This window comes from Oncorhynchus gorbuscha, linkage group LG22, assembly GCF_021184085.1.
Source record: "Oncorhynchus gorbuscha isolate QuinsamMale2020 ecotype Even-year linkage group LG22, OgorEven_v1.0, whole genome shotgun sequence".
Taxonomy (NCBI): domain Eukaryota; kingdom Metazoa; phylum Chordata; class Actinopteri; order Salmoniformes; family Salmonidae; genus Oncorhynchus; species Oncorhynchus gorbuscha.
In genome coordinates, this window is record NC_060194.1 from 28,947,185 (window position 1) to 28,974,094 (window position 26,910).

Here is a 26,910-nt window from a genome sequence, read left to right on the forward strand (position 1 = left end):
ATGGAACGCTGTTTGCGTCTCTGCGTTTCAAAAAAAGATAAAGTAACACTGTAAAAGCTGTACTAAATAGTCTATAAATGAGCAAACACCGGCCACAAACGATGTGTTTACACGCGTTGGTAGTAAAGCATCATTTGTTTGACCGCAACTTCTGGGGTACCTAGCTAGCACCAATACAACCAGCCTGAAAACAATGACCAGTAGAAACTGCAGTCATTTTCATTATTCTTAGCAATGATTTAGTAATCCTTGTGAGTAAGTATTAGGTTGCCACTTGTTGTTTGCCTATTGAAATTGAACTTCAGTTCATGAAAATAAATAGCTAGCCAGCTACTTAACCCTGTTCCCCAAAGCTAACGTTATAAGCAGTCAGCTTGCTTCATCTAGCTAATGAGGCTCGACCGGATCGGGTTATGTGTTGTGAAGCTAGCCACAATAATGATTAGGCCGGTTTGCCTTCAAAATACAAATGAATACAAATAGTAGAATTATGCCATACTTTTATTTTGAAGGCTAACCGCAAAGTCCACTATTGTGGCTAATCCTTCTTTTGGCTAGCTTCACATAGATGGGTCCACACACCATTAATCAAATAAGAACTGTCTTATAAATTCGGGTTATTTTAGATGATGACACCGATGACACGCAAATTATTATTTACAATGATGGCCCGGATGACGCTGGGCCAATTGTGCGCCGCCCTATGGGAATCCCAATCACGGCCTGATGTGATACAGCCTGGATTCGAACCAGAGACTAATGCTGCCTCTTGCACTGGAGTGCAGTGCCTTAGACCGCTGCAGTACCTTAGACCGCTGTGTGTTAACTATTTAACTGTACTAGAATGCTTAAAAGGCTGCTAAAATGTTAAATATCGGTTATCAGTATCATTTCTTTTGGCAAGGAAAATATAGGATATCGGTAACGGCCAAAAATGTCATATCAGTGCATCACTAATATATATATACCCCAATTTGGGTGACATCCAACTTCTCTCTAAACATTACATCTTTATCGCTAGGCAGGAAATTAAGTGATGTGGTCCATAAACTGTTCCTTCTCCCTTAATATGACCTGACCTGAACTCGATCCCCTTCCTCACTAAACCACATCCCTCCACCCTTGTCTGTGCCTGCCACATGTGATTGCTAGGGCTGGGCGATATGGCCAAAATATCATATCATATGGTATTTTTCAAAATTTGGATGGTATTTGACGGTATTTTATGTTTTTCATTAATAAAAGTTCTAAATGTGCTTTATGAGTAGTGCGTGACCCTAGGGTGGCAACACATATATTCAAATTGATTTCAATGGGTCTATTGTTTTATACTGTTCAATTCAACTTCAACCTAAAATAATTTCCTGCATTTCCTTAAAGTTCTGCATTTCCTGCACTCATTTGAGTTTCTTTCCACACTGCCACGATATGGGCAAAAATACTAGGCCTTATTTTTTACCAAATGTTGCGATTTAGATCAAAAAACTTGGGTGAACTTTTGGAATCATGGAAATAAAATGTTTATTATAACTAAAAAAATAGAATATAAATAATAGTGGGCACTTTAAAAACAGTGCTTGATATGACAACAAATGAAAATGCCATGGACGAGTTATTGTGACAGGGTAGGAACCGATGTTCCGTGTTTCCTAGGGGACCCTATAATCTTTTTCTACATTAAATCTTTATTCATATTGCCAACATATTCATGCTTTGCCTATTCCTCTCTGATTTACAAGATACTGTTGCACAAACAACATGCTGATTTAGGCCTCCACCAGCACTGGTACCAGGCTGTATTAGCTGGCTACGTTTGCGATTAACATTTGTGGCTATCACGATTTAGCCTAACTTGCCAAAAAAATACAAACTAACGTTAGCGAGGGACTAGGGACTAGGTCTGTGTGGAAAGCAGCGTGGAGATGCAGAGATGGATGACTCAAGTAGCGGAGTAAACTATGAAAATGGACGTTACACACGGCGTATCACATTAAACAAACCAAACATTCAATTACCGATATAGAAGGTACAGTAAAAAAACAAAAACGGTCCGTGCATCAATACCGGTATATAGTAAAATATGGTATACCACCTAGCCCAAGTGATTGCCCTTCCTTTACTCAATACATTCCACCTACAGATTACCATTAATTTATGGTGTACAAACTAGACTATGGCATTCAATAGGATACCTGATAATGAACAATATTTCAAGTTGAGAACTCATCACCAGGGTCATTCAAATACCAGTGATATGAATTACAATACAGTGAGTTTTATTTATTTTTTATTTCACCTTTATTTAACCAGGTAGGCTAGTTGAGAACAGGTTCTCATTTGCAACTGCGACCTGGCCAAGATAAAGCATAGCAGTGTGAACAGACAACACAGAGTTACACATGGAGTAAACAATTAACAAGTCAATAACAGAGAAAAAAGGGGAGTCTATATACAATGTGTGCAAAAGGCATGAGGAGGTAGGCGAATAATTACAATATTGCAGATTAACACTGGAGTGATAAATGATCAGGATGAATCAGACTTGTGGAAGTCTCCAAAGTAGATGTCCTAACAGACTTGCCAAAACTAGTTTTATAACAAGAAATTTGTGGAGAGGTTGAAAAATATGTTTTAATGACTCCAAACTAAGTACACGGCTCAATTCTTTTTTTACTCCAAGTCAATCACACTTCTGTGAAATCAAACTGTCCATTTAGGAAGTAACACTGATTGACAATACATTTCAAATGCTGCTGTGCAAATGGAATAGACAACAGGTGGAAATTATAGGCAATTAGCAAGACACCCCCCAATAAAGGAGTGGTTCTGCAGTTCCTATGCTTCCTGGCTGATGTTTGGTCATTTTTTAATGCTGGCGGTGCTTTCACTCTAGCAGTAGCATGAGACAGAGTCTACAACCCACACAAGTGGCTCAGGTAGTGCAGCTCATCCAGGATGGCACATCAATGCGAGATGGGGCAAGAAGGTTTGCTGTGTCTGTCAGCGTAGTGTCCAGAGCATGGAGGCGCTACCAGGAGACAGGCCAGTACATCAGGAGACGTGGAGGAGGTCGTAGGAGGGCAACAACCCAGCAGCAGGACTGCTACCTCCGCCTTTGTGCAAGGAGGAGCAGGAGGAGCACTGCCAGAGCCCTGCAAAATGACCTCCAGCAGGCCACAAATGTGCGTTTGTCTGCTCAAACGGTCAGAAACAGACTCCATGAGGGTGGTTTGAGGGGGGTTGTGCTTACAGCCCAACACCGTGCAGGACGTTTGGCATTTGCCAGAGAACACCAAGATTGGCAAATTCGCCACTGGTGCCCTGTGCTCTTCACAGATGAAAGCAGGTTCACACTGAGCACATGTGACAGACGTGACAGTCTGGAGACTCCGTGGAGAACGTTCTGCTGCCTGCAACATCCTCCAGCATGACCGGTTTGGCGGTGGGTCAGTCATGGTGTGGGGTGGCATTTCTTTGGGGGGCCACACAGTCCTCCATGTGCTCGCCAGAGGTAGCCTGACTGACATTAGGTACCGAGATGAGATCCTCAGACCCCTTGTGAGACCATATGCTGGTGCGGTTGACCCTGGGTTCCTCCTAATGCAAGACAATGCTAGACCTCATGTGGCTGAAGTGTGTCAGCAGTTCCTGCAAGAGGAAGGCATTGATGCTATGGACATCATGTTTCGCTCCATCCACCAACGCCACATTGCACCACAGACTGTCCAGGAGTTGGTGTATGCTTTAGTCCAGGTCTGGGAGGAGATCCCTCAGGAGACCATCCGCCACCTCATCAGGAGCATGCTCAGGCATTGTCGGGAGGTCATACAGGCACATGGAGGCCACACACACTACTGAGCCTCATTTTGACTTGTTTTAAGGACATTACATCAAAGTTGGATCAGCCTGTAGTGTGGTTTTCCACTGTCATTTTGAGTGTGACTCCAAATCCAGACCTCCATGGGTTGATGAAGTTGATTTCCATTGATAATTTTTGTGTGATTTTGTTGTCAGCACATTCAACTATGTAAAGAAAAAAGTATTTAATAAGAATATTTCATTCATTCAGATCTAGGATGTGTTATTTTAGTGTTTATTTTTTTGAGCAGTGTATATGTAAACTTCCGACTTCAACTGTACATAGGGCAGAAATCTCTTAGGTGCAGAGCTTGTAGCCGTCTAGTAACAGGGACTAAGTTCAGGGCAGGGTACTGGGCGGAGGCCAGCTAGTGGTGACTATTTAACTTGGCCTGGAGACGGAAGCTGTTTTTCAGTCTCAGGTTTGATGTACCTGTACTGTCCCCTCCTTCTAAATGGTAGATTTTATTTATTTTACCTTTATTTTACCTTTATTTTACTAGGCAAGTCAGTTAAGAACAAATTCTTATTTTCAATGACGGCCTAGGAACAGTGGGTTAACTGCCTGTTCAGGGGCAGAACGACAGATTTGGTACCTTGTCAGCTCGGGGATTTGAACTTGTAACCTTTCGGTTACTTGTCCAATGCTCTAACCACTAGGCTACCCTGCCGCCCCTGGGTGAACAGGTCATGGCTCGGTTGGCGGAGGTCCTTCCTGTAACACCAGGGGATCTTTTTGGCCTTCCTGTGACACCGGGTGCTGTACGGTAGAGATCCTGGAGGGCAGGCAGTGTGCCTCTGGTGATATGTAGGGCTGACTACACCAACCTCTGGATATCCCTGCGATTGCAGACAGTGCTGCGATACAGCCGGACAGGATGCTCTCAATGGTGCATAGGGACCAAGCCAAAATCTCTTCAGCCTCCTGAGGTTTAAGTGGTGCTGTTGCTCTGAATCCTCTTTGTGTGTTCCGTCTCGCTCCGCGACCTTGTGACGGTTAACCTCTCGAAAGGTCTTACTCACATCGGTTACGGAAAGCAAGATCACACAGTCATCCGTAACAGCTGGTGCTCTCATGCATGGTTCAGTTTAGCTTTCCTCGAGGCGAGGCATTTATTTTGTCTGCTAGGCTCGCATCACTGGGCAGCTCGTGGCTGGGTTTCCCTTTGTAGTCTGTGATAGTTTGCAAGCCCTGCTACACCCTTTGAGTGTCAGTGCCGGTGTAGTAGGATTCTTAGTCCTGTTTTGATGTATTGACGGATCTTAGTCCTGTATTGACGCTTTGCCTATTTGATGGACCGTCAGAGGTCGTAGCTCGATTTCTTATAAGTGTCTGAATTAGGGTCCTGCTCCTTGAAAGCAGCAGCTCTAGCCTTTAGCTCAGTGTGGATGTTGCCTGTAATCCATGGCTTCTGGTTGTGGTATGTACGTACGGTCATTGTGGGGACAACTTTGTTGATGCACTTATTAATGAAGCTGGTGACTGATGTGGTAAACTCCTCAATGTTATCAGATGAATCCTGGAACATATTCCAATCTGTGCTAATGAAAAAGTCCTGTAGCGTAGCATCTGCTTCATAAGACCGCGTCTGTGTTGAGCGTGTCAGTGGTACTTCCTGTTTGAGTTTTTGCTCATAAGAAGGAAGCAGGAGGATAGAGTTATGGTCTGATTTGCCAAAGGGAGGGCAAGGGAGGGCTTGTATGCATTTCTGTGTGTGGTATAATGGGGATCTAGAGTTTTGTCATCTGTAGTTGCATAGGTGACATAATGGTAAAAATGAGGTAGATGTGCATGCATGTGAATGTTTGCATTGTCAGAGATGACTTGAAACCATGATTGCACGTCCTCCCTTTAAGCTATGAGACGGAATCAACGTACTGCTTTAACCTTTCCCGACCTCAGCTTAATAATGGCGTTTATTCTCTTGTTCTTTTTTCTCTTCCAGACTCTTTCGTCAATAGCCAGGAGTGGACATTGAGTCGATCAGTGCCAGAGCTCAAAGTGGTGAGTAGTATTCATGAGTATTCATCATAACTTCAGGCCATATTATTCTTCTGGCATTGGCACTGCAAGAGGATTGATTTAAATGTCAATGCCAGGCCATGCTCTATGCATTTCAATAACATTTCCTCTCATTCTGCATGACAGAGAGAGTAGAGTACAGAAATTGGCTGGAATATTCCCTGGCACCAAGCGAGAGTTTGGGTGATTTTGAATGAGATAAGTTGGCATGGTGACACGTAGCGCGGAGTGGCTTGCAGCAGGACAGAGAAATGAGTGACAGTTTTGGGCTAGACGTGTGACAGGTCCTGGGTCTGATCCACCCACTGGCACAACTGCTTGCACACACACACACACACACACACACACACACACACACACACACACACACACACACACACACACACACACACACACACACACACACACACACACACACACACACACACACACACACACACACACACACACACACACACACACACACACACACACACACACACACACACACACACACACACACACACACACACACACACACACACGCGCACAAGGGAGTGCTTCACGTACATCATCAATAGGGATATTACCACAAAGACACATTCCATTCCAACATTCTGCTGTTAAGTACTGAAGTATTCATAGTATTTTGGTCTTTTATGAAAAACATATTGGTGTAATCCTATGGGGAATCCAACAGACAATGATGTTCTCTCAGAGGGACACTTTTATGGAGAACATGCTTTCTAACCAAGGATCATTTGATAGAGCTCATTGTCTTTTATGTAGTGTTAGGTGTTAATTGGAAAACTCCAGACATTTCAGGGGTTTAGTGAACTGACGCTGGATTCAGCAGGGAAGAGTCGAGGACTGTCAGGGACGCATAACTTCCATTTCTTCCACAGATCTATATGACACTATTGGACAGAAGTAGTTCATTCATTCATTATTTTTCCCAAAAGCACGGGCAGATGTTATCATTCCAACAATTGACAATTGCACTCATGAGGAGATGAGCTGATAATGTATAGTACTGTCTTCTCATTTAACCCTGCCGGACCTTGATAATGAACCCATAGACTGATCCTTAAAAAAGGCTGTAGTGGGATTTGCACACACTGTGCCCGCTTTGCTTTCATCTGCCTGAACTATGCTCATAAAGCAGCCCTAATGATGGGCCTACAACCCAGCAGCTTACAAAGCTTTACATTTCTGGCGGCAGCGTAGCCTAGTGGTTAGAGCGTTGGACTAGTAACCGGAAGGTTGCGAGTTCAAACCCCCGAGCTGACAAGGTACAAATCTGTCGTTCTGCCCCTGAACAGGCAGTTAACCCACTGTTCCCAGGCCGTCATTGAAAATAAGAATATGTTCTTAACTGACTTGCCTGGTTAAATAAAGGTAAAATAAAATTAAAATAAACTCTGTTCCTTTTGTAGTTAGCTTCTGTTCTGAGTAGCTCCTAGCTTGTTATTCTTCTCTGGTGGATAGACTACTACTCTGTGTCCTCTCCAAAGCCAACTTCCTCCTTATGTAGATCGTAAGTGTAATGATGGAGAGGAGAGGTAGCATCATCTAGGCTCTTAAAGATCCTGTACACACACATCTCTCTCACAGTCCCCTATAATTAAAACCATACCTGACTTTACCACCCACTAATGATCTAAAGAAGAGTGTTGAAGGTGGATTGTGGGGTTGAGTAGGGGAGGAGGGCGTGTTCTCCCCCAGACACACTGGCATTATCAACAGCCACCCCAGCCTGGGAGCAGCCCAGCCCCAGCTCACCCACTGTCAGGCTCCCCCTGGGGGCGGTCAGCAGTCAGAGATGGGGCCTGGGCCTAGACGTTTTGAACGTTCTGAACTGTTCCCTTGCCGGTGACCACCTTTCTTTTGTCCCACAAGCATCATCTGTCCATAAGAAAGTCCATAGACTGTGGGCTCTAGTGTTAGTTGGTGATTTGTCTCTGCAACTTCTTACAGAACTATTATTTTGCCACCTTGCCTTTACAAGAAGCAAGTCCATTGGCTGTGGGCTATGACATTGGTTGGCTGTGTAAACATCTCAACAACATATATATGATGTCCTTGACTAGACTGTTGTCTTGTTGTTTCTGCAGGGTATTGTGGGTAATCTGTCGAGTGGGAAGTCTGCCTTGGTCCACCGGTACCTGACAGGCACATATGTGCAGGAGGAATCTCCTGAAGGTAAGAGACAGAGCTTGCTGCTGTTTAGGAAAAACACCTGAGGGAGGAGAGAGGTGTCACACGCTGTAAAGAGCTAAAAGGTTGTGGACTCTAGGAGGGTCTTGTCAGTCAACACATGAACACATCACTTCTAACTGTGATGGTATCTTGCTAATCTACTCCATCTACTGACCCTGCTGCATCATACATGTAAATGTAATTTGAGATATTTATAATAATGTAAAAAGGATTTCTAATTATTTCTGAACATTTATACGCATTTACAGTGCATTCAGAAAGTATTCAGACCCCTTGACGTTTTCCACATTTTGTTACGTTACTGCCTTATTCTAAAATGGATTCAATTGTTTTTCTTCCCCTCATCAATCTATGCACAATACCCCATAATGACAAAGCAAAATCTGTTTTTTACAAAATTTTACAAATGTCTTCCTAATAAAAAACTTAAATAATATATTTACATAAGTATTCAGACCCTTTACTCAGTACTTTGTTGAAGCACCGTTGGCAGTGTTTACAGCCTCGAGTCTTCTTGGGTATGACGCTACAAGTTGGCACACCTGTATTTGGGGGGTTTCTCACATTCTCCCTGCAGATCCTCTCAAGATCTGCCAGGATGGATGGGGAGTGTTGCTGCACAACTATTTTCTGGTCTTTCCAGAGATGTTTGATCTGGTTCAAGTCCGGGCTCTACTTGGGACACTCAAGGACATTCAGAGACTTGTCCCGAAGCCACTCCTGCATTGTCTTGGCGGTGTGCTTATGGTTGTTGTCCAATTGGAAGGTGAACGTTCGGCCCTGTCTGATGTCCTGATCTCTCTGGAGCAGGTTTTCATCAAGGATCTCACTGTACTTTGTTCCGTTCATCTTTCCCTCGATCCTGACTAGTCTCCCAGTCCCTGCAGCTGAAAAACATCCCCACAGCATAATGCTGCCACCACCATACTTCACCGTAGAGATGGTGCCAGGTTTCCTCCAGACTTGACATTTGGCATTCAGGCCAAAGAGAATCTTGTTTCTCATGGTTTGAGTTCTCTAGGTGCCTTTTGGCAAACTCCAAGTGGACTGCCATGTGCCTTTTACTGAGGAGTGGCTTCCGTCTGGTCACTCTACCATAAAGACCTGTTTGGTGGAGTGCTGCAGAGATGGTTGTTCTTCTGGAAGGTTCTCCCATCTCCACAAAATTACTCTGGAGCTCTGTCAGAGTGACCATCGGGTTCTTGGTCACCTCCCTGATTGTGCAAGTTCTCCCACTTAAAAATATGAGAGGCCTGTAATTTTCATCATAGGTAATTTGCAAATAAATTCATAAAAAATCCTACAATGTGATTTTCTGGATTTTTTTTCTCATTTTGTCTGTCATAGTTGAAGTGTACCTATGATGAAAATTACAGGCCTCTCATCTTTTTAAGTGGGATAACTTGCACAATTGGTGGCTGACTAAATACTTTTTTGCCCCACTGTATGTAAATAAGGTATTTCTGCTTTTATTTTATACATTTGCTAAAGTTTCTGAAAACCTGTTTTCACGTTGTCATTATTGGGTATTGGTTGTAGATTGATAAGAAAAAATCCATTTTGGAATATGGCTGTAACGTAATAAAGTGTGAAAAAAATGTAAGGGGTCTGAATACTTTCTGAATGCACTATAAAGACATATAAAGTTATTTTAATATGTTACCAGATTATTGGCTGTTCAAAACCTGTTGAAATACCACCTGGAATGCAGTGGAGGCTGGAAAGAGGAGTTATAGGAGGATGGGCTCATTGTAATGGCTCGAATGGAATCAATGGAACAGAGTCAAACATGTTGTTTCCATGTGTTAGATGTGTTTGGTACCATTCCATTGATTCCATTCCAGCCTTCACAATGAGCCCATCCTCCTGTAGCTCTTCCCACCAGCCTCCTCGGCCGGAATGATAAGTTAGCAGTCTGTATTTGGGGTTAAGTTATTCTAGCTGGAGATAGATACTGGCATAAAGTACAATGACAGGGCTGGGCTTGATAGTGACCGTAGGCTGTATACAAACTCAATTCATAACTAGCAGTTAGGTTGAGTGTGTTCCACATAGTATATAAAGAGAAACCTGCATTATCTTCGCTTATCATCATTAACAGCTAGTCTTTGAAGCCAGGTGTGTTTTCTGTTGTTGTTATTGTTTTGTATCAGTCGACGCAGTGTCAGATTTATCTCAAGCCGAAGGATGTGCTCTGAGATAATTGGCTTTTTATCCATTTATCCAGACAATGACAGCTAGAGCAAAGCATCTCCCATGCAAGAAAGAGGGCTGCTGTGTTAGAATGCTAATTCCCAACACATCAAGGTAAAACTAAAAACCTGGGCTTAAAGCACCAAATCCTACTAAAACCCTTCATTTCAGAGCGAAAGGGGATTGCAGTTGCTGTCATGAACATAAACAGTTTCTGCTTTGGGAGCTCTGAAGTGCTGATGCACTGAATGAGAGGGCATAGCTCAGTGAGAAGGTATATTTATTTCCACAGGGGTCTGTTCCAAAGCCTTCCAATGTGACTTCACAGAATCACAACCGGACAATTCTCAATTTTGATTATCAGGTGGAATTCTTAATGAATTCGGCCCTGCTGAGCACACAAGCGAAGGCTCTCCGAAACCCACAAATATGCTGTCATAGCTGGGGTTAAATGACAATCTTTGAGGGGGTTTGGAGGGTTTGTAGTGTCTGGTTTTGTATAATTATAGCGAAGAGGGACAAGAGATATGAAGCTCATAATGAGTTCCTGGCATAATGATGCTGCTTCACCAAGGGAAAGAAACAATCCTTACTGCTTAATTAGGCCTAGAGAAATCAAAAATGCTGGAAAGCTAAAAGCTGAGTGATGATTTTGGTTAATTAAGGAAACATGTTGTATCTTCTTATTGCATTTTATACAGATCACTGCATTGTTTCTGTTATACAGCATACCTCTTCATCTCCCATCATTAACAGGTGGCAAAGGTTCTCCTTTTAGTCTCATTCCTAGAACAATGCTTAGCCCAGATAGAAACTATAGCTACTCTGTAGACTGAAAGAGGCTACCTCACTTCTAAGGAGAGTAGTGTTTTGTGTTTGGTCCATACCATTCAGCTCTACTCTTAATTTTTTGTTCTACGATGTTGCTAGTTGCTGTGATATCTGTTAAAATATAGTATCGGGGATGAGGAGGGAGGGAGGTGTTGCCATGGGAACAGCAGAACAGGCTCTGTTGGAATTGTGGTTCTGTGTCAAGTTCTCTGAGCCTCCGCATTCCATTCTAGAGCTGAATATGTTTACTGCCTGTTAACCAAGCCAAAAATACAGCTCCCATCTCAAAACCTGTGTTTGTGTGCGTGTGCGTGTGTGTGTGTGTGTTAGACTCATCTGTATGTATAAGCTGGACATCAGGTTGATAGAAAGACTATAACCACTCTATTCATTAGCCACATCCAGCCAAAATCATTATACATTATTGCTGGCCTACCCTAATACAGATTGAGTGTCTCTCGTTATCGAGGTTAGCTTAATTCTTTTGGCATTGAGATTCAACAGACGTTCCACAATACAGATGGATTCTCCTCTGACCTCAGGATATGTTTTTGTCTATGCTTGGCTGTGAACAGAGGATGATGGTGATGTTATGTAGTCTAAATGTAGGCCTATACTTGAATGCACATCCATTTCATACCATGACAACAGAAGATGTTATTTGGCATAACACTCTCATTGTACCATTTCCAAGGGCTTCTTATCATTTCATGTGCAACCAACCTATTCCATTTACCTCCTCTAGAATTATTACAAATGTTCCTTTGAAGTCTGGCCCTTTGGTCCAGAGACCATCATTTTTTCACAAGATCTGACTATACTATACTGGGTATTACTATGGGTATCACTTTTCTGACATTTCCTCTAAATGTAGATTTCCTGACATATAGAGACTCAGAAATTAATGCTCGGTCCAAGCAGCGCTCCAATCTCAGAGCTCTGTTACTTCAGAGCAGAGCCGGCCTTATGGGCAGGCCTCTGGGGCCTGGCCCACGCTACCGTACCTCGTTTCCTGTCCAAATAAAATGTTTAAATATTGATAATTTATTTGACCGAGACGCGCACCGACAGAAAGAAGCATCAATCTCTGATGAAGAATCAGAAGGAGAGAAACAGCACCTCTCTGTCTCATGTCATACTATTTTTGTCCAAACAGCATCAGATACATGGGCTACATCTTATTTGTATTTATTGTTTCTTTTGTTCCACCTCATGCTATTTTACTATTACATTGTTATTGATTCCCGCATTATTGGGTTTAGAGCAGTGTTCCCCAACTGGTGGCCTGTGTGGAGTTTTCATTGTTGGACATGACTATAAATCACCATGAAATCAGCTCCTTAATTTAAGAAATCTGTTCCCAAGTATTTCCATGTGTAATGGAGAGACACGGCGTAAAAAATGTAAGCAAAGGTTTGAAATGATTGTTGTAGTCAAACAATATATTATTGGGCTTCTTGCGGTTAATTTGCAGTCTTCAAATGATTTTTTATTACATTCGGGCCCCCTGGCCATCCGCTAAAGAAAAAATCAGCCCGTGACTGAATCTATTTTATGATCCCTGGTTTAGAGATTGTAAGAAAGGCATTTCACTATACTTGTGCACATGACATTAAAACTTGAAACTTAATATAGTAAGATGCTTTCTCGGGTGACAGTTTCAGCCACTTGCAAATTGAAGGAAAGTGTGAGTGCACTTTTTTGGATACTGGAATTATTATGGATGAAGGTGCGAAGGTAATCTAATTTTTATTATTTACTTTTTTTGGCTTTATTTTTTTTGCCCCTATTTCTCCCCAATTTAGTGATATCCAATTACGTTCTTGTCCTATTTCTGCAACTCCCATACGGACTCGGGAGAGGTGTCACGATTTACTAGGAGTGGTGGGTGGAATCAGGCGCAGAGAGCAGGGTTCAGTGGATTGTCAATTTATTCTCCAGTGCACAAAAACGGTCACGCCAACACACAGGGCGCATACAATAGACCAGCCCAAACACAAGACCAAAATAGTCCGGAGAATAACCACACGAACAAACCACCATACAACAGAGTAACAAAAACAATCCCGCACAAAACAAGGGCGGGACAACCTACTATACGATAAGGACACTAATTAAACTAAAATACACACAGGTGAAACTAATAAGACAAAACCTGTCATGTTTTGTCTTATATTGTCTTGTCATTATGCTTTCCCTTCTGTTCATTTCCCCCTGCTGGTCTTATTAGGTTCGTTCCCTTTTTCTATCCCTCTCTCTCCCCCTCCCTCTCTCTCCTCTCTCTATCGTTCCGTTCCTGCTCCCAGCTGTTCCTCATTCTCCTACTCAATCATCTAGTCTTTTCACACCTGTTCCTTATCTTGCCCTCTGATTAGAGTCCCTATTTCTCCCCTTGTTTTCCGTTTCTGTCCTGTCGGATCCTTGTATTATGTTCGCCGTGCTGTGTCTTTGTCTCGCCCTGTCGTGTCTTGTTTCCCTCAGATGCTGCGTGTGAGCAGGTGTCTGAGTCTGCTACGGTCGGTGCCTTCCCGAGGCAACCTACAGTTAATGGTCGAGTCTCCAGTCTGTCCTCGTCACTACGAGTGGAATTAAGTTTTTATGTTTTGTTTTCTGCTCTGATTGTCCAGGAGTATTGCCTATATCCTTTACTGGAATAAAGACTCTGTTTTCGCCAAGTCGCTTTTGGGTCCTCATTCACCTGCATAACAGAAGGATCCGACCAAGAATGGACCCAGCGACTATGGATTCTCTCTACTCTACTCTCGAGTTCCAGGGAGCGATGCTCGGCAGACACGAGCAGGAATTGTCTGCTGCTCGGCATGCCGTTGAGACCCTGGCCGCTCAGGTCTCCGACCTCTCAGGACAGTATCAGAGTCTTCGTCTCGTGCCACCAGCTACTTCCGGGTCTTCCGAGCCTCCGGAACCTAGGGTTAATAACCCACCATGTTATTCTGGGCAGCCCACTGAGTGCCGCTCCTTTCTCACCCAGTGTGATATAGTGTTCTCTCTCCAACCCAACACATACTCAAGAGAGAGAGCTCGGATTGCCTACGTCATATCACTCCTTACTGGTCGGGCTCGGCAGTGGGGCACAGCTATCTGGGAGGCAAGCGCTGAGTGTACTAACGATTATCTGAACTTTAAAGAGGAGATGATAAGAGTTTTTGATCGTTCAGTTTTTGGGAAAGAAGCTTCCTGGTCCCTGTCTTCCCTATGTCAAGGTAATCGATCCATAACGGATTACTCTATAGAGTTTCGCACTCTTGCTGCCTCCAGTAACTGGAACGAGCAGGCGTTGCTCGCTCGTTTTCTGGAGGGACTCCACGCTAAGGTTAAGGATGAGATTCTCTCTCGGGAGGTTCCATCCAGCGTGGATTCTTTGATTGAACTCGCTATTCGCATTGAACGACGGGTAGATCTTCGTCACCGAGCTCATAGAAGAGAGCTCGCGTTAACTGTGTCTCCCCTCTCTCCGACACTACCATCTTTCCCCACTGACTCAGGTGTTGAGCCCATGCAGCTGGGGGGTATTCGCATTTCGACTAAGGAGAGGGAACGGAGAATCACCAACCGCCTCTGTCTCTATTGCGGTTCCGCTGGTCATTTTGTCATTTCATGTCCAGTTAAAGGCCAGAGCTCATCAGTAAGCGGAGGGCGACTGATAAGCGCTACTAGACGGTCCTCTCCGTCAAGTACCTGTACTACCTTACCGGTCCATCTACGCTGGACCGGATCGGCAGCTTCCTGCAGTGCATTAATAGACTCTGGGGCGGAGGGCTGTTTTATGGACGAAGCCTGGGCTCGGGAACATGACATTCCTCTCAGACAGTTAGGGGAGCCCACGGTCATGTTCGCCTTGGATGGTAGTCCTCTCCCCAGTATATTATGTGAAACCCTACCTTTAACCCTCACTGTATCTGGTAACCATTGTGAGACCATTTCTTTTTTGATTTTTTGTTCACCTTTTACACCTGTTGTTTTGGGTCATCCCTGGCTAGTGTGTCATAATCCTTCTTTTGATTGGTCTAGTAATTCTATCCTTTCCTGGAACGTTTCTTGTCATGTGAAGTGTTTAATGTCTGCTATTCCTCCTGTTTGTTCTGCTCCCTCTTCACAGGAGGAACCTGGTGATTTGACAGGAGTGCCGGAGGAATATCATGGTCTGCGCACGGTCTTCAGTCGGTCCAGAACCAACTCCCTTCCTCCTCACCGGTCGTATGATTGTTGTTCTGATCTCCTCAAGAAGCGTTTTGCATCCGCTCCTATCCTTGTTGCACCTGACGTCACTAAACAGTTTATTGTCGAGGTTGACGCGTCGGGGGTGGGCGTGGGAGCCATTCTGTCCCAGCGCTCCGATACTGACGATGGGCTCCACCCTTGCGCGTATTTTTCTCATCGCCTGTCACCGTCGGAACGTAACTATGATGTGGCTAACCGTGAACTGCTCGCCATCCGTTTAGCCCTAGGCAAATGGCGACAGTGGTTGGAGGGGGCGACCGTTCCTTTTGTCGTTTGGACTGACCAAAGGAACCTTGAGTACATCCGTTCTCCCAAACGACTGAATGCGCGTCATGCTCGTTGGGCGTTGTTTTTCGCTCGTTTCGAGTTCGTTATTTCTTATTGCCCGGGTACTAAGAACACCAAGCCTCATGCTTTATCCCGTCTCTTTAGTTCTTCTGTGGCTTCTACCGATCCCGAGGGGATCCTTCCTGTTGGGCGTGTTGTCGGGTTGACTGTCTGGGGAATTGAGAGACAGGTTAAGCAAGCACTCACTCACACTCCGTCGCCGCACGCTTGTCCTAGTAACCTTCTTTTCGTTCCTGTCTCTACTCGTCTGGCTGTTCTTCAGTGGGCGCACTCTGCCAAGTTAGCTGGCCACCCCGGCGTTCGGGGTACGCTTGCTTCTATTCGCCAGCGGTTTTGGTGGCCTACTCAGGAGCGTGACACGCGCCGTTTCGTGGCTGTGTGTTCGGACTGCGCGCAGAATAAGTCTGGTAATTTTTTTTCTGCTTCTGCTCCTGGTCTTGCTGGGTCTCAGTCTGTTCCCTGCCACCGCATCTCTCCTGTTCTTGTTCCTGCCCTTGCTGTGTCTCAGTCTGTCCCTAGTTGTTACTCTCCTGGCCTGTTTGGTCCTGTTTGCTCTAAAGCTTTCAGTTCTCTACCCGTGTCTCATTTTTTTTTTTTAGAGTAGTACCCTAGTTTCCCTTTTTATCGTTTTCCGTTACGGTCCTGAGGAGAGGAGTTGGGTTCTTTCTCGGGACGTGCTGGACCATTTGTGATCTATGAATTCCTCCGTTGCCGCCAGTGTTCCTCCTCGAGTGCGCCAGGAGGCGCTCGGTGAGTGGGGGGGTACTGTCATGTTTTGTCTTATATTGTCTTGTCATTATGCTTTCCCTTCTGTTCGTTTCCCCCTGCTGGTCTTATTAGGTTCGTTCCCTTTTTCTATCCCTCTCTCTCCCCCTCCCTCTCTCTCCTCTCTCTATCGTTCCGTTCCTGCTCCCAGCTGTTCCTCATTCTCCTACTCAATCATCTAGTCTTTTCACACCTGTTCCTTATCTTGCCCTCTGATTAGAGTCCCTATTTCTCCCCTTGTTTTCCGTTTCTGTCCTGTCGGATCCTTGTATTATGTTCGCCGTGCTGTGTCTTTGTCTCGCCCTGTCGTGTCTTGTTTCCCTCAGATGCTGCGTGTGAGCAGGTGTCTGAGTCTGCTACGGTCGGTGCCTTCCCGAGGCAACCTACAGTTAATGGTCGAGTCTCCAGTCTGTCCTCGTCACTACGAGTGGAATTAAGTTTTTATGTTTTGTTTTCTGCTCTGATTGTCCAGGAGTATTGCCTATATCCTTTACTGGAATAAAGACTCTGTTTTCGCCAAGTCGCTTTTGGGTCCTCATTCACCTGCATAACAAAACCAACAGACAAACGAAAAAGGGATCGGTAGTGGCTAGTAGGACGGTGACGACGACCGCCGAGCACCACCCGAACAGGCAGGGGAGCCAACTTTGGCGGAAGTCGTGACAAGAGGTGAAGGTCGAGAGACTTGCATCCTCCGAAACATGACTCTGCCAAACATCACTACTTGCATAACCCGGAAGCCAGCCACAACAATGTGTCGGAGGAAACACCGTACAACTGGCGACTGAAGTCAGCGTGCATGCGCCCGGCCTGCCACAAGCAGTTGCTAGAGCGCGATTGGACAAGGACACCCCAGCCGGCCAAACCCTTCCCAAACCCGGATGACACTGGGCCATTTGTGTGGGTCTACTGGTGGCGTCCGGCTGCGACAGAGCCTGGGATAGAACCTGGGTCTGTAGTTATGCCTCTCAAACTGCGATGCAGTGCCTTAGACAGCTGCAACATTCGGGAGGCCCGGTAACCTACTTTTTGAAATAATTTGTGTTTACAATCGGATAAAAACATAATGACTGGTTGTGTTCATGCTATGTTAAAAGGTAATACATCTTTCTAGTTAAATTAGATATCTTTAATATAAAACCCATTAAAGGAGGTCCCCTGAAAAAATGTGGCCCCCCTATGGAAATCAAAGATCCGTCCAACTGATTTGTTCTGTCGCCGGCATTGCTTCAGCAGAGGAAAGTCTCTCTCACTCTCTCTGACTATTACACAACCAAACTGATGTCTGGGAGAATCCCCCTTCACCAAGTGGGCTAAAGTGGACTTAATAGGGAGCAAGTGTGTCTCAAGTGGATCTGTATTGCATGTTGGCCCTCGCTAGAACACTGCCTACCTAGTCCTTGAAGACTGCCGGCAGAGCCAGTCACTGTGACCTCAATTGCTATTTTGCAGAGGTGGGATCTTGTCATTTGGAAAGTTCAAATTCAGTTCTAAAACTATTATGAACTTCATTCTCTCTATCTTTTTACATACGTCTGTAACAGATAACACGGCTTATTATGAAATAGCTGGTGTTGCCGCAACGAAAGATATTTCATACCGGTTTTATGTCTGTACTTTGTCACTGGCAAGAAAAAGTATGTGAACCATGTTAGTGGTGGCTGTTTAACAGTCTGATGGCCTTGAGATAAAAGCTGTTTTTCCAGTCTCTCGGTCCCAGCTTTGATGCACCTGTACTGACCTCGCCTTCTGGATGATAGCGGGGTGAACAGGCAGTGGCTCGGATGGTTCTTGTCCTTGATGATCTTTTTGGCCTTCCTGTGACATTGGGTGGTGTAGGTGTCCTGGAGAGCAGGTAGTTTGCCCCCGGTGATGCATTGTGCAGACCTCACTACCCTCTGGAGAGCCTTACAGTTGGGGGCGGAGCAGTTGCCGTACCAGGCGGTGATACAGCCCGACAGGATGCTCTCGATTGTGCATCTGTAAATGTTTGTGGGTGTTTTAGGTGACAACCCACATTTTTTCAGCCTCCTGAGGTCGAAGAGGCGCTGTTGCAACTTCTTCACCATGCGGTCTGTGTGCGTGGACCATTTCAGTTTGTCTGTGATGTGTACACCGAGGAACTTAAAGACTTTCCACCTTCTCCATTACTGTCCCGTCGATGTGGATAAGGGGGTGCACACTCTGCTGTTTCCTGAAGTCCACTATCATCTCCTTTGTTTTGTTGACATTGAGTGAGAGGTTATTTTCCTGACACCACACTCCGAGGGCCCTCACCTCCTCCCTGTAGGCCGTCTCATCGTTTTTGGTAATCAAGCCTACCACTGTAGTGTCGTCTGCAAACTTAATGATTGAGTTGGAGGCGTGCATGGCCACGCAGTCATGGGTGAAGAGGGAGTACAGGAGAGGGCTGAGAACGCACCTTTGTGGGGCCCCAGTGTTCAAGATCGGCGGGGTGGACATGATGTTTCCTACCCTCACCACCTGGGGGCGGTCCATCAGGAAGTCCAGGACCCAGTTGCACAGGGCGGGTCGAGGCCCAGGAGGTCAAGCTTAATGATGAGTTTGGAGGGTACTATGGTGTTAAATCCTGAGCTGTAGTCGATGAACAGCATTCTTACATCGGTATTCTTTTTGTCCATGTGGGTTAGGGCAGTGTGATTGCGATTGCGTCGTCTGTGGACCTATTGGGGCGGTAAGCAAATTGAAGTGGGTCTAGGGTGTCAGGTAGGGTGGAGGTGATATGATCCTTGACTAGTCTCTCAAAACACTTCATGATGACGGAGGTGAGTGCTACAGGGCGATAGTCAGTTACCTTAGCTTTCTTGGGGAACTGGAACAATGGTGGCCTTCTTGAAGCATGTGGGAACGGCAGACTGGGATTGATTGAATATGTCCGTAAACACATCAGCCAGCTGGTATGCGCAAGCTCTGAGGACACGGCTAGGGATGCCGTCTGGGTCGGCAGCCTTGCGAGGGTTAACACGTTTAAATGCTTTACTCACATTTGCTGCGGGTAAGGAGAGCCCGCAGGTTTTGGTAGAGGGCCATGTCGTTGGCACTGTATTGACCTCAAAGCGAGCAAAGAAGTTGTTTAGTTTGTCTGGGAGCAGGACTACATGGTCCGCGACGGGGCTGGTTTTCTTTTTGTAGTCCATGATTGACTGTAGACCCTGACACATACCTCTCGTGTCTGAGCTGTTGAATTGCGACTCTACTTTGTCTCTATACTGACGCTTAGCTTGTTTGATTGCCTTGTGGAGGGAATAGCTACACTGTTTGTATTTGGTCATGTTTCCGGTCGCCTTACCCTGATTAAAAGCAATGGTTTGCGCTTTCAGTTTTACACGAATGCTGCCATCAACCCACGGTTTCTGGTTGGGGAAGGTTTTAATTGTTGCTGTGGGTACAACATCACAAATGCACTTGCTAATAAACTTGCTCACCGAATCAGCGTATTCATCAATGTTATTGTCCGACTCTATGCGGAACATATCCCAGTCCATGTGATCGAAGCAATCTTGAAGCGTGGAATCAGATTGGTCGAACCAGCGTTGAACAGACCTGAGCATGGGCGTTTCCTGTTTTAGTTTTTGTCTATAGGCTGGGAGCAACAAAATGGAGTCGTGGTCAGATTTTCCGAAAGGAGGGCAGGGCAGGGCTTTGTATGCTTTGCGGAAGTTAGAATAACAATGGTCCAGGATTTCTTCCGCACGGGTGGCGCATTCGATAAGCTGATCAAATTTAGGGAGTCTTGTCTTTAGATTAGCCTTGTTAAAATTCCCAGCTACAATGAACACAGCCTCAGGATATGTGGTTTCCAGTTTACATAGAGTCTAATGAAGTTCATTCAGGGCCATCGATGTGTCTGCCTGGGGGGGAATATATACGGCTGTGATTATAATTGAAGCGAATTCTCTTGGTAGATAATGCGGTCGACTTTTGATTGTAAGGAATTCTAGGTCAGGTGAGCAAAATTACTTTAGTTCCTGTATGTTGTTATGATCACACCACGTCTCGTTAATCATAAGACATACGCCCTTCTTCTTACCAGAGAGATGTTTGTTTCTGTCGACGCGATGCGTAAAGAAACCAGCTGGCTGTACCGACTCTGATAGCGTGTCTCGGGTGAGCCACGTCTCCGTGAAACAAAGAACGTTACAATCTCTGATGTCTCTCTGGAAGGCAACCCTTGCTCTAATTTCGTCTACTTAGTTGTCAAGAGACTGGACGTTGGTGAGTAGTAAACTCGGGAGCGGTGAGCGATGTGCCCGTCTACAGAGCCTGACCAGAAGACCCCTTCTTCTGCCCCTCCTGCGGCGCTGTTGTTTTGGGTCGCCGGTTGGGATCTGATCCATTGTCCTGGGTGGTAGACCAAACAGAGGATCCGCTTTGGGAAAGTCGTATTCCTGGTCGTAATGTTGGTAAGTTGACGGAATTGGTCCCCCATTTGCTGCTATAATAGTCTCCACACTTCTGGGAAGGCTTTTCACTAGATGTTGGAACATTCTGCGGGGACTTGCTTCAATACAGACACAAGAGAATTAGTGAGGTCAGGCATTGATTTTTGGCGAATAGGCCTGGCTCACAGTCGACATTCCAATTCATCCCAAAGGTATTTGATGGGGTTGAGGTGAGGGCTCTGTGCAAGCCAGTCAAGTTCTTCCACACCGATCTCGACAAACCATTTCTGTATGGACTTCACTTTGTGCATGGGGGCATTGTCATGCTGAAACAGGAAAGGGCCTTCCCCAAACTGTTGTCACAAAGTTGAAAGCACAGAATGGTTTACAATGCATTAATTACGATTTCCCTTCACTGGAACTAGGGGGCCTAGCCCGAACCATGAAAAACAGCTCCAGACCATTATTCCTGCTCCACCAAACTTTACAGTTGGCACTAGGCATTTGGGCAGGTAGTGTTCTCCTGGCATCAGCCAAACCCAGATTAATTTGTTGGACTGCCAGATGGTGAAGCGTGATTCATCACTCCAGAGAACGCATTTCCACTGCTCCAGAGTCCAATGGCGGCGAGCTTTATACCACTCCAGCCGGCACTTATTATTGCGCATGGTGATCTTAGGCTTATGTGCGCCTGCTCGGCCATGGAAACCCATTTCATGAAGCTCCTGATGAACAGTTCTTGTGCTGACGTTGCTTCCAGAGGCAGTATGGACCTCGGTAGTGAGTGTTGCAACTGAGAACAGATGATTTGTTCGCACTTCAGCACCCGGTGGGCTCGTTCTGTGAGCTTGTGTGGCCTAACACATCATGGCTGAGCCGTTGTTGCTCCTAGATGTTTCCACTTCACAATAACAGCACTTACAGTTGACCGGGGCAGCTCTAGCAGGGCAGAAGTTTGAGGAACTGACTTGTTGGTGCCACGTTGAAAGTCACTAAGCTCTTCAGTAAGGCCATTCTACTGGCAATGTTTGTCTATGGAGATTGCATGGATGCGTGCTCAATTGCATGGCTGTGTACATCTGTCAGCAACAGGTTGGCTGAAATAGCCAAATCCACAAATTTGTATGGGTGTCCACATACTTTTGTATATATAGTATACTTTATTATGCCCACTCTTACAACTTTCATGGAATCGTAAATTATTCAATATTGTTTGAGATAGCTTGAAGCAGATGTTCTGCATTCGAAAACCAATGTTTTATTTTCCTGGGACGCGTTTCTTGCCTAGCTCCCCAACTCTCATTTGAATATTTTTAATCTCCACCAGATCTCAAACCATTCCAATGATATGCAAAATCCAATTTAGTATGAGGCATTCCCATCGGTTTGTATTTTATCTGTAGCCAACGTTGCCCGTGGTAAAGAATATGAACATGCATTCAAATAGATGACGGGGGAAAAGTCCAGGCTCACTATAGTCTACTGTATAGCTTCTCTCGTCTCCACTATCCTGAGGTCATGAACTACAGCAACTTTAGATTAAGACTTCCCTCTTTTTTTCCCTTTTATCTTCCATCCCCTCCTTCCCTCTTTATCGCAGGCTCCAGGCTACATCCATTCTGCCTTATCACTTCCATACAGAATCTGAATCTATGACTGTTAATACTCAAGCATGCCATCTTATAGCTTGTGTAGTTTTGCAAGTGATGGAAACTGATCTCCAGGCTAGCTGGTGATTGTGAAGTGAATTTGGGGGGGGGGGGGGGGGGGTCATTGAGACAGCGAGGTCAAATCGAACTGCAGCCTATCACAAGCCGGATGGATGTCTCCAAACTTTCATCAAAACTTTATCAGAATGGAATGTCATCTATATGTGAATGTGATGTATGAAAATGGGAAAGTCTGACTCATGCCTTGGGCCTACTGATGTGTGTTTGTGAAAAATATTGGTGTTAATGTTGAATTTTGGTGATTTAGCTGTAGCTTAACCAAACACGTTTTCATTGACAAGTAGTAGATAGAATATCATGTCAGTGCTTTACACCTTTTTTAGGCCTGAGTTTATGCCCTCTTTCATCCCTTTGCCAAGCCCTTTGATAGGCAGGGTCAAGCGGCTGTATTAATAATGATGATCTCTAAGTATTTTCCTGATCAGGCACCACCCTATAAACTCACTGTGACATGTCTCTTCTCTTTTTCAGGTGGTCGGTTCAAGAAGGAGATGGTGGTTGATGGACAGAGCTACCTGCTGCTGATCAGAGATGAGGGAGGCCCCCCGGAGCTGCAGGTACCTACGCTCTGCTTGCTTTATAATCCTACCTGTCTGCATCCCTCAGCACAGCCAATTAACACCACTTAAAGTCTGAAAGATAATGATAATTTCTGACTTGATGTGTAATGTTTATGTCCAATGGCCGATGAGCACTGAGTTGTTTTATCTCTCATTTCTCTTCATATGACAAGGATTGAAAAGGATTTGCCAGTAGATTGTCGACATGAGTCATAATGATGACTGCTAGCTTGCTAGCTACGATTTTGAAAGTCCAATCAAAGCTACTGCAGATATAACGTGATTTGATGTCATTCTGTGGCCAATGACCTTGAGCCTTCATGGATGGGCACTTCTAATGTAAATCGATGCAGCACCCAAGGGGTAAAAATTATTGAGCTCTACCCATAAGACTTGGAGGTGACGTAGTGTCCCCATGAGTCACAGAACACTGAGCCAATCACAGCACAACGCTCCATATTTTCTGCTGGCTTGCCCCACCACCACAGAAAGCAATGAGCTAGGCTGAAACACCTGCATTTTGGAGCCGCCTTCCTCAAGAAAGCAACAAAGAGACCATGTATGCGGCCTTATTAACTCAATTATTATTTTATTTTTTACATTGTTTGCAAACTGGTATGTGACACGTATTAATCACCAAATAACAAGCAAAACAGGCAAGCCCCCCCCCCCCCCCATTGGGCTCTGCCCCACCTACCCTGAATGACGGATTGCCACTGGCAGTAATCAGTATCAATGTAGCACTAAAAATAACATTAGGTATATCAAAAGCACTTGAGAAACAGAAATAAGAAAAACACGATGTAAGAAGCTATGTACTGGGCCAGTTCCAATACCATATTTACAATGTGCAGGGAATATGGAGCGATCAAAATAGGTATGTATAGGGGTAAGGTGACTAGCATCAGGATACACACTAAGTGTACAAAACGTTAGGAACAGCTTCCTAATATTGAGTTGCATCCCTTTTGCCCCCAAACAGCCTCAATTCGTCTGGGCATGGACTACAAGGTGTCAAGCGTTCCACAGGGATTCTGGCCCCTGTTGACTCCAATGCTTCCCACAGTTGTGTCAAGTTGGCTGGATGTCATTTGGGTGGTGGACCATTCTTGATACATCTTGAGTGTGAAGAAAAACCAAGCAGCATTGCAGTTCTTGACACACTCAAACTGGTGTGCCTGCACCTACTACCATACCCCGTTCAAAGGCACTTAAATCTTTTGTCTTGCCCTCTCACACTCTGAATGGCACAGAGACACAATCTGTGTCTCAAGGCTTAAAAATCATTATTTAACCTGTCTCCTCCCCTTCATCTACACTGATTGAAGTGGATTTAGCAATTGACATCAATAAAAGATCATAGCATTCACCTGGTCAGTCTGTGTCATGGATTGTTTTGTACACTCATTGTATGATAAATAGAGTAGCAGCAGCGTAAATAGTGAGTGTGTGCGTACATCAAAGCAGTATTTATTATAATCCTCAACGTCTCGTCTTTCATTTTTGTATCATATTTTTTCCTTCATTTCATTTTTTTCTCCAAACCAGTTACAAAAATAAATGGCAACTTTCAGACACACAGAAACAAAGCGCCTGCATTATTATTTGCCATAAATTGTACTAATTCGTCTTGTCTTTCAAAATACATAGATTCCTCTACAATTTATTTCACTCAGACAACGCAGAATTCTCAATAGTTGCTCAGTTAGCAGGAGAAATGGGGGCAACTTCTTGTCGCGCGAGATGCTGAAGTTCAGAACATCTGTCAGTCAAAACCCATACAGCGCACTGAAGTGCAGAGCTCTGACGTCATGTGTAGTATGTTACTGTACAGCCACTGTGATCCAATTTAGGTGTTTATCAGTGCCCAAATCCGCCATTTTCAACCCGTAGACGGATATGAGTGTAAAGAGCTACTTCTATATAGCTGAGCATCACAAAGAGAACTTTATTGTATTTTTTGATTGACAAACGAATTTTAACTAGATCAGGTAGGTGTGTTGTAACTGTTGACAAATAATGACATTAACATACTGTATATTGCTATGAATGTGAAAGTAGGGTGACTCCCCTAGCGGGGGAACCCAGGCCACCAGCACCACTGTCCACGCTCTAACCACTGTCCTAATAAGGGATATATCTAGGGCATGTGCTTATTAGTCCAATATAGTTAGGCCCTGTCCAGAAGAAACCCCAATCCATCTTCTATAGGCATCTACAGGGGCGCAACTTTCACTGGGAGCTCAGGTTCTGAAAATGCATTTTTGTCCCTCCCAGTTTTATAATTGGAATGTGATGCAAAATAAGGCAGGGTGTGCTTTAGGACCATGCGGACGCCTCCGAGTGGTCAGGTAGGCTCTTTGGAGTGTTTATACGACTGGATAAATTAAAAAATATAAAAAATAGTTATGTCCCCCCCACTTCAAAAACCAAAGTTGCGCCCCTAGGCACTTACGTAGATGAAACAACTTCGATCGGTAAGCAATAGGGTGAATGCACTTTGAAGTTCATCTCAGCTCTGTTAAAAATATAAGTACAAAAAAATAAGTCAATCAAATCGATCATGAGAATAGTCTGATTAACCGATACCTGACACAGATATGCTTCTATTCCAATCCCAAGTGAGGACATGTTGAATAATTACTGTAGAAATGAAAATGCACAATTTAACCATCTACTCTGAACAAAAATATAAATGCAACATGCAACAATTTCAGCGGTTTTACTGAGTTACAGTTCATAGAAGGAAATCAGTCAATTGAAATAAGTAAATTATGCCCTATTCTATGGATTTCACATGACTGAGCAGGGGTGCATCCATGGGTGGGCCAATCAGAATGAGTTTTCCCCCACAAAAGGGCTTTATTACAAACAGATATACTCCTCAGCACCCTCTGCCCCCCGGACGTCCCTGCAGGTGAAGAAGCTGGATGTGGAAGTCCTGAGCTGGTGTGGCTACACGTGGTCTGGGGTTGTGAGTTGTTGTAGGCGGCATATGGTAGATACATGAACATTATATTCTCTGGCAACAGCTTTGTTGGACATTCCTGCAGTCAGCATTCCAATTGCCCGCTCCCTCAAAACTTGAGACATCTGTGGCATTGTGTTATGTGACACAACTGCACATTTTAGAGGGGCCTGTTATTGTCCCTAGCACAAGGTGCACCTGTGTATTGATCATGCTGTTTAATCAGCATCTTGATATGCCACACCTGTCAGGTGGATGGATTCTCTTGGCAAGGGAGAAATGCTCACTAACAGGGATGTAAACAAATTTGGGCACACAATTTGAGAGAAATAAGATTTTTGTGAAAATGGAATATTTCTGGCATTTTTTTTATTTCAGCTCAAGAAACATGGGACCAACACTTTACATGTTGCGTTTATATTTTTGTTCAGTATACGTCAAAGTGTGTCAAATATGTAAGTTGAGAACACTGTTAAAAGCAGTGTGTGTGAGTATCCCTAACCTTGCCAACTGACAGAGTTATGAATGGATCAGTGGTTCACCAATCAGGGCCTTGATTGGCTTGGCAACAGTAACAAGGCGGGATGTCTAATGTTCTGTTTTTTGGGGGTTTTTTTTGTAACGTTTCTTTGGGACTATCAGGCAATTGGGACATCCTGACAATGCACAGAAATGTTCCTGCAACGTTCCCATGAAATGTGCCTTGAACATTAAAAGCTTATATTCTGAGAACATGGCAACCATGTTCTGTGTATGTTTGGTGGGACGTTGATGGAATATTCTCCTAACACTC

The 26,910-nt window shown here is 44.6% G+C and overlaps 1 protein-coding gene across 3 annotated transcripts in view; it reads left to right on the top strand.

The window, feature by feature from the left end:
* LOC124009166 (arf-GAP with GTPase, ANK repeat and PH domain-containing protein 3-like) overlaps window positions 1-26,910 on the top strand; it is a 286,671-nt gene that overhangs the window by 153,898 nt on the left and 105,863 nt on the right. For all 3 annotated transcript variants that reach the window (XR_006834233.1, XM_046320712.1, XM_046320711.1), the window contains exons 2-4: window positions 5,805-5,863; window positions 7,975-8,062; window positions 23,061-23,146. Coding sequence is in view for 2 of the 3 variants with exons in the window: in XM_046320712.1 (XP_046176668.1) it covers window positions 5,805-5,863; window positions 7,975-8,062; window positions 23,061-23,146 (233 nt within the window). In the remaining variant the exon portion in view is untranslated. The remainder of the gene's footprint in view (window positions 1-5,804; window positions 5,864-7,974; window positions 8,063-23,060; window positions 23,147-26,910) is intronic.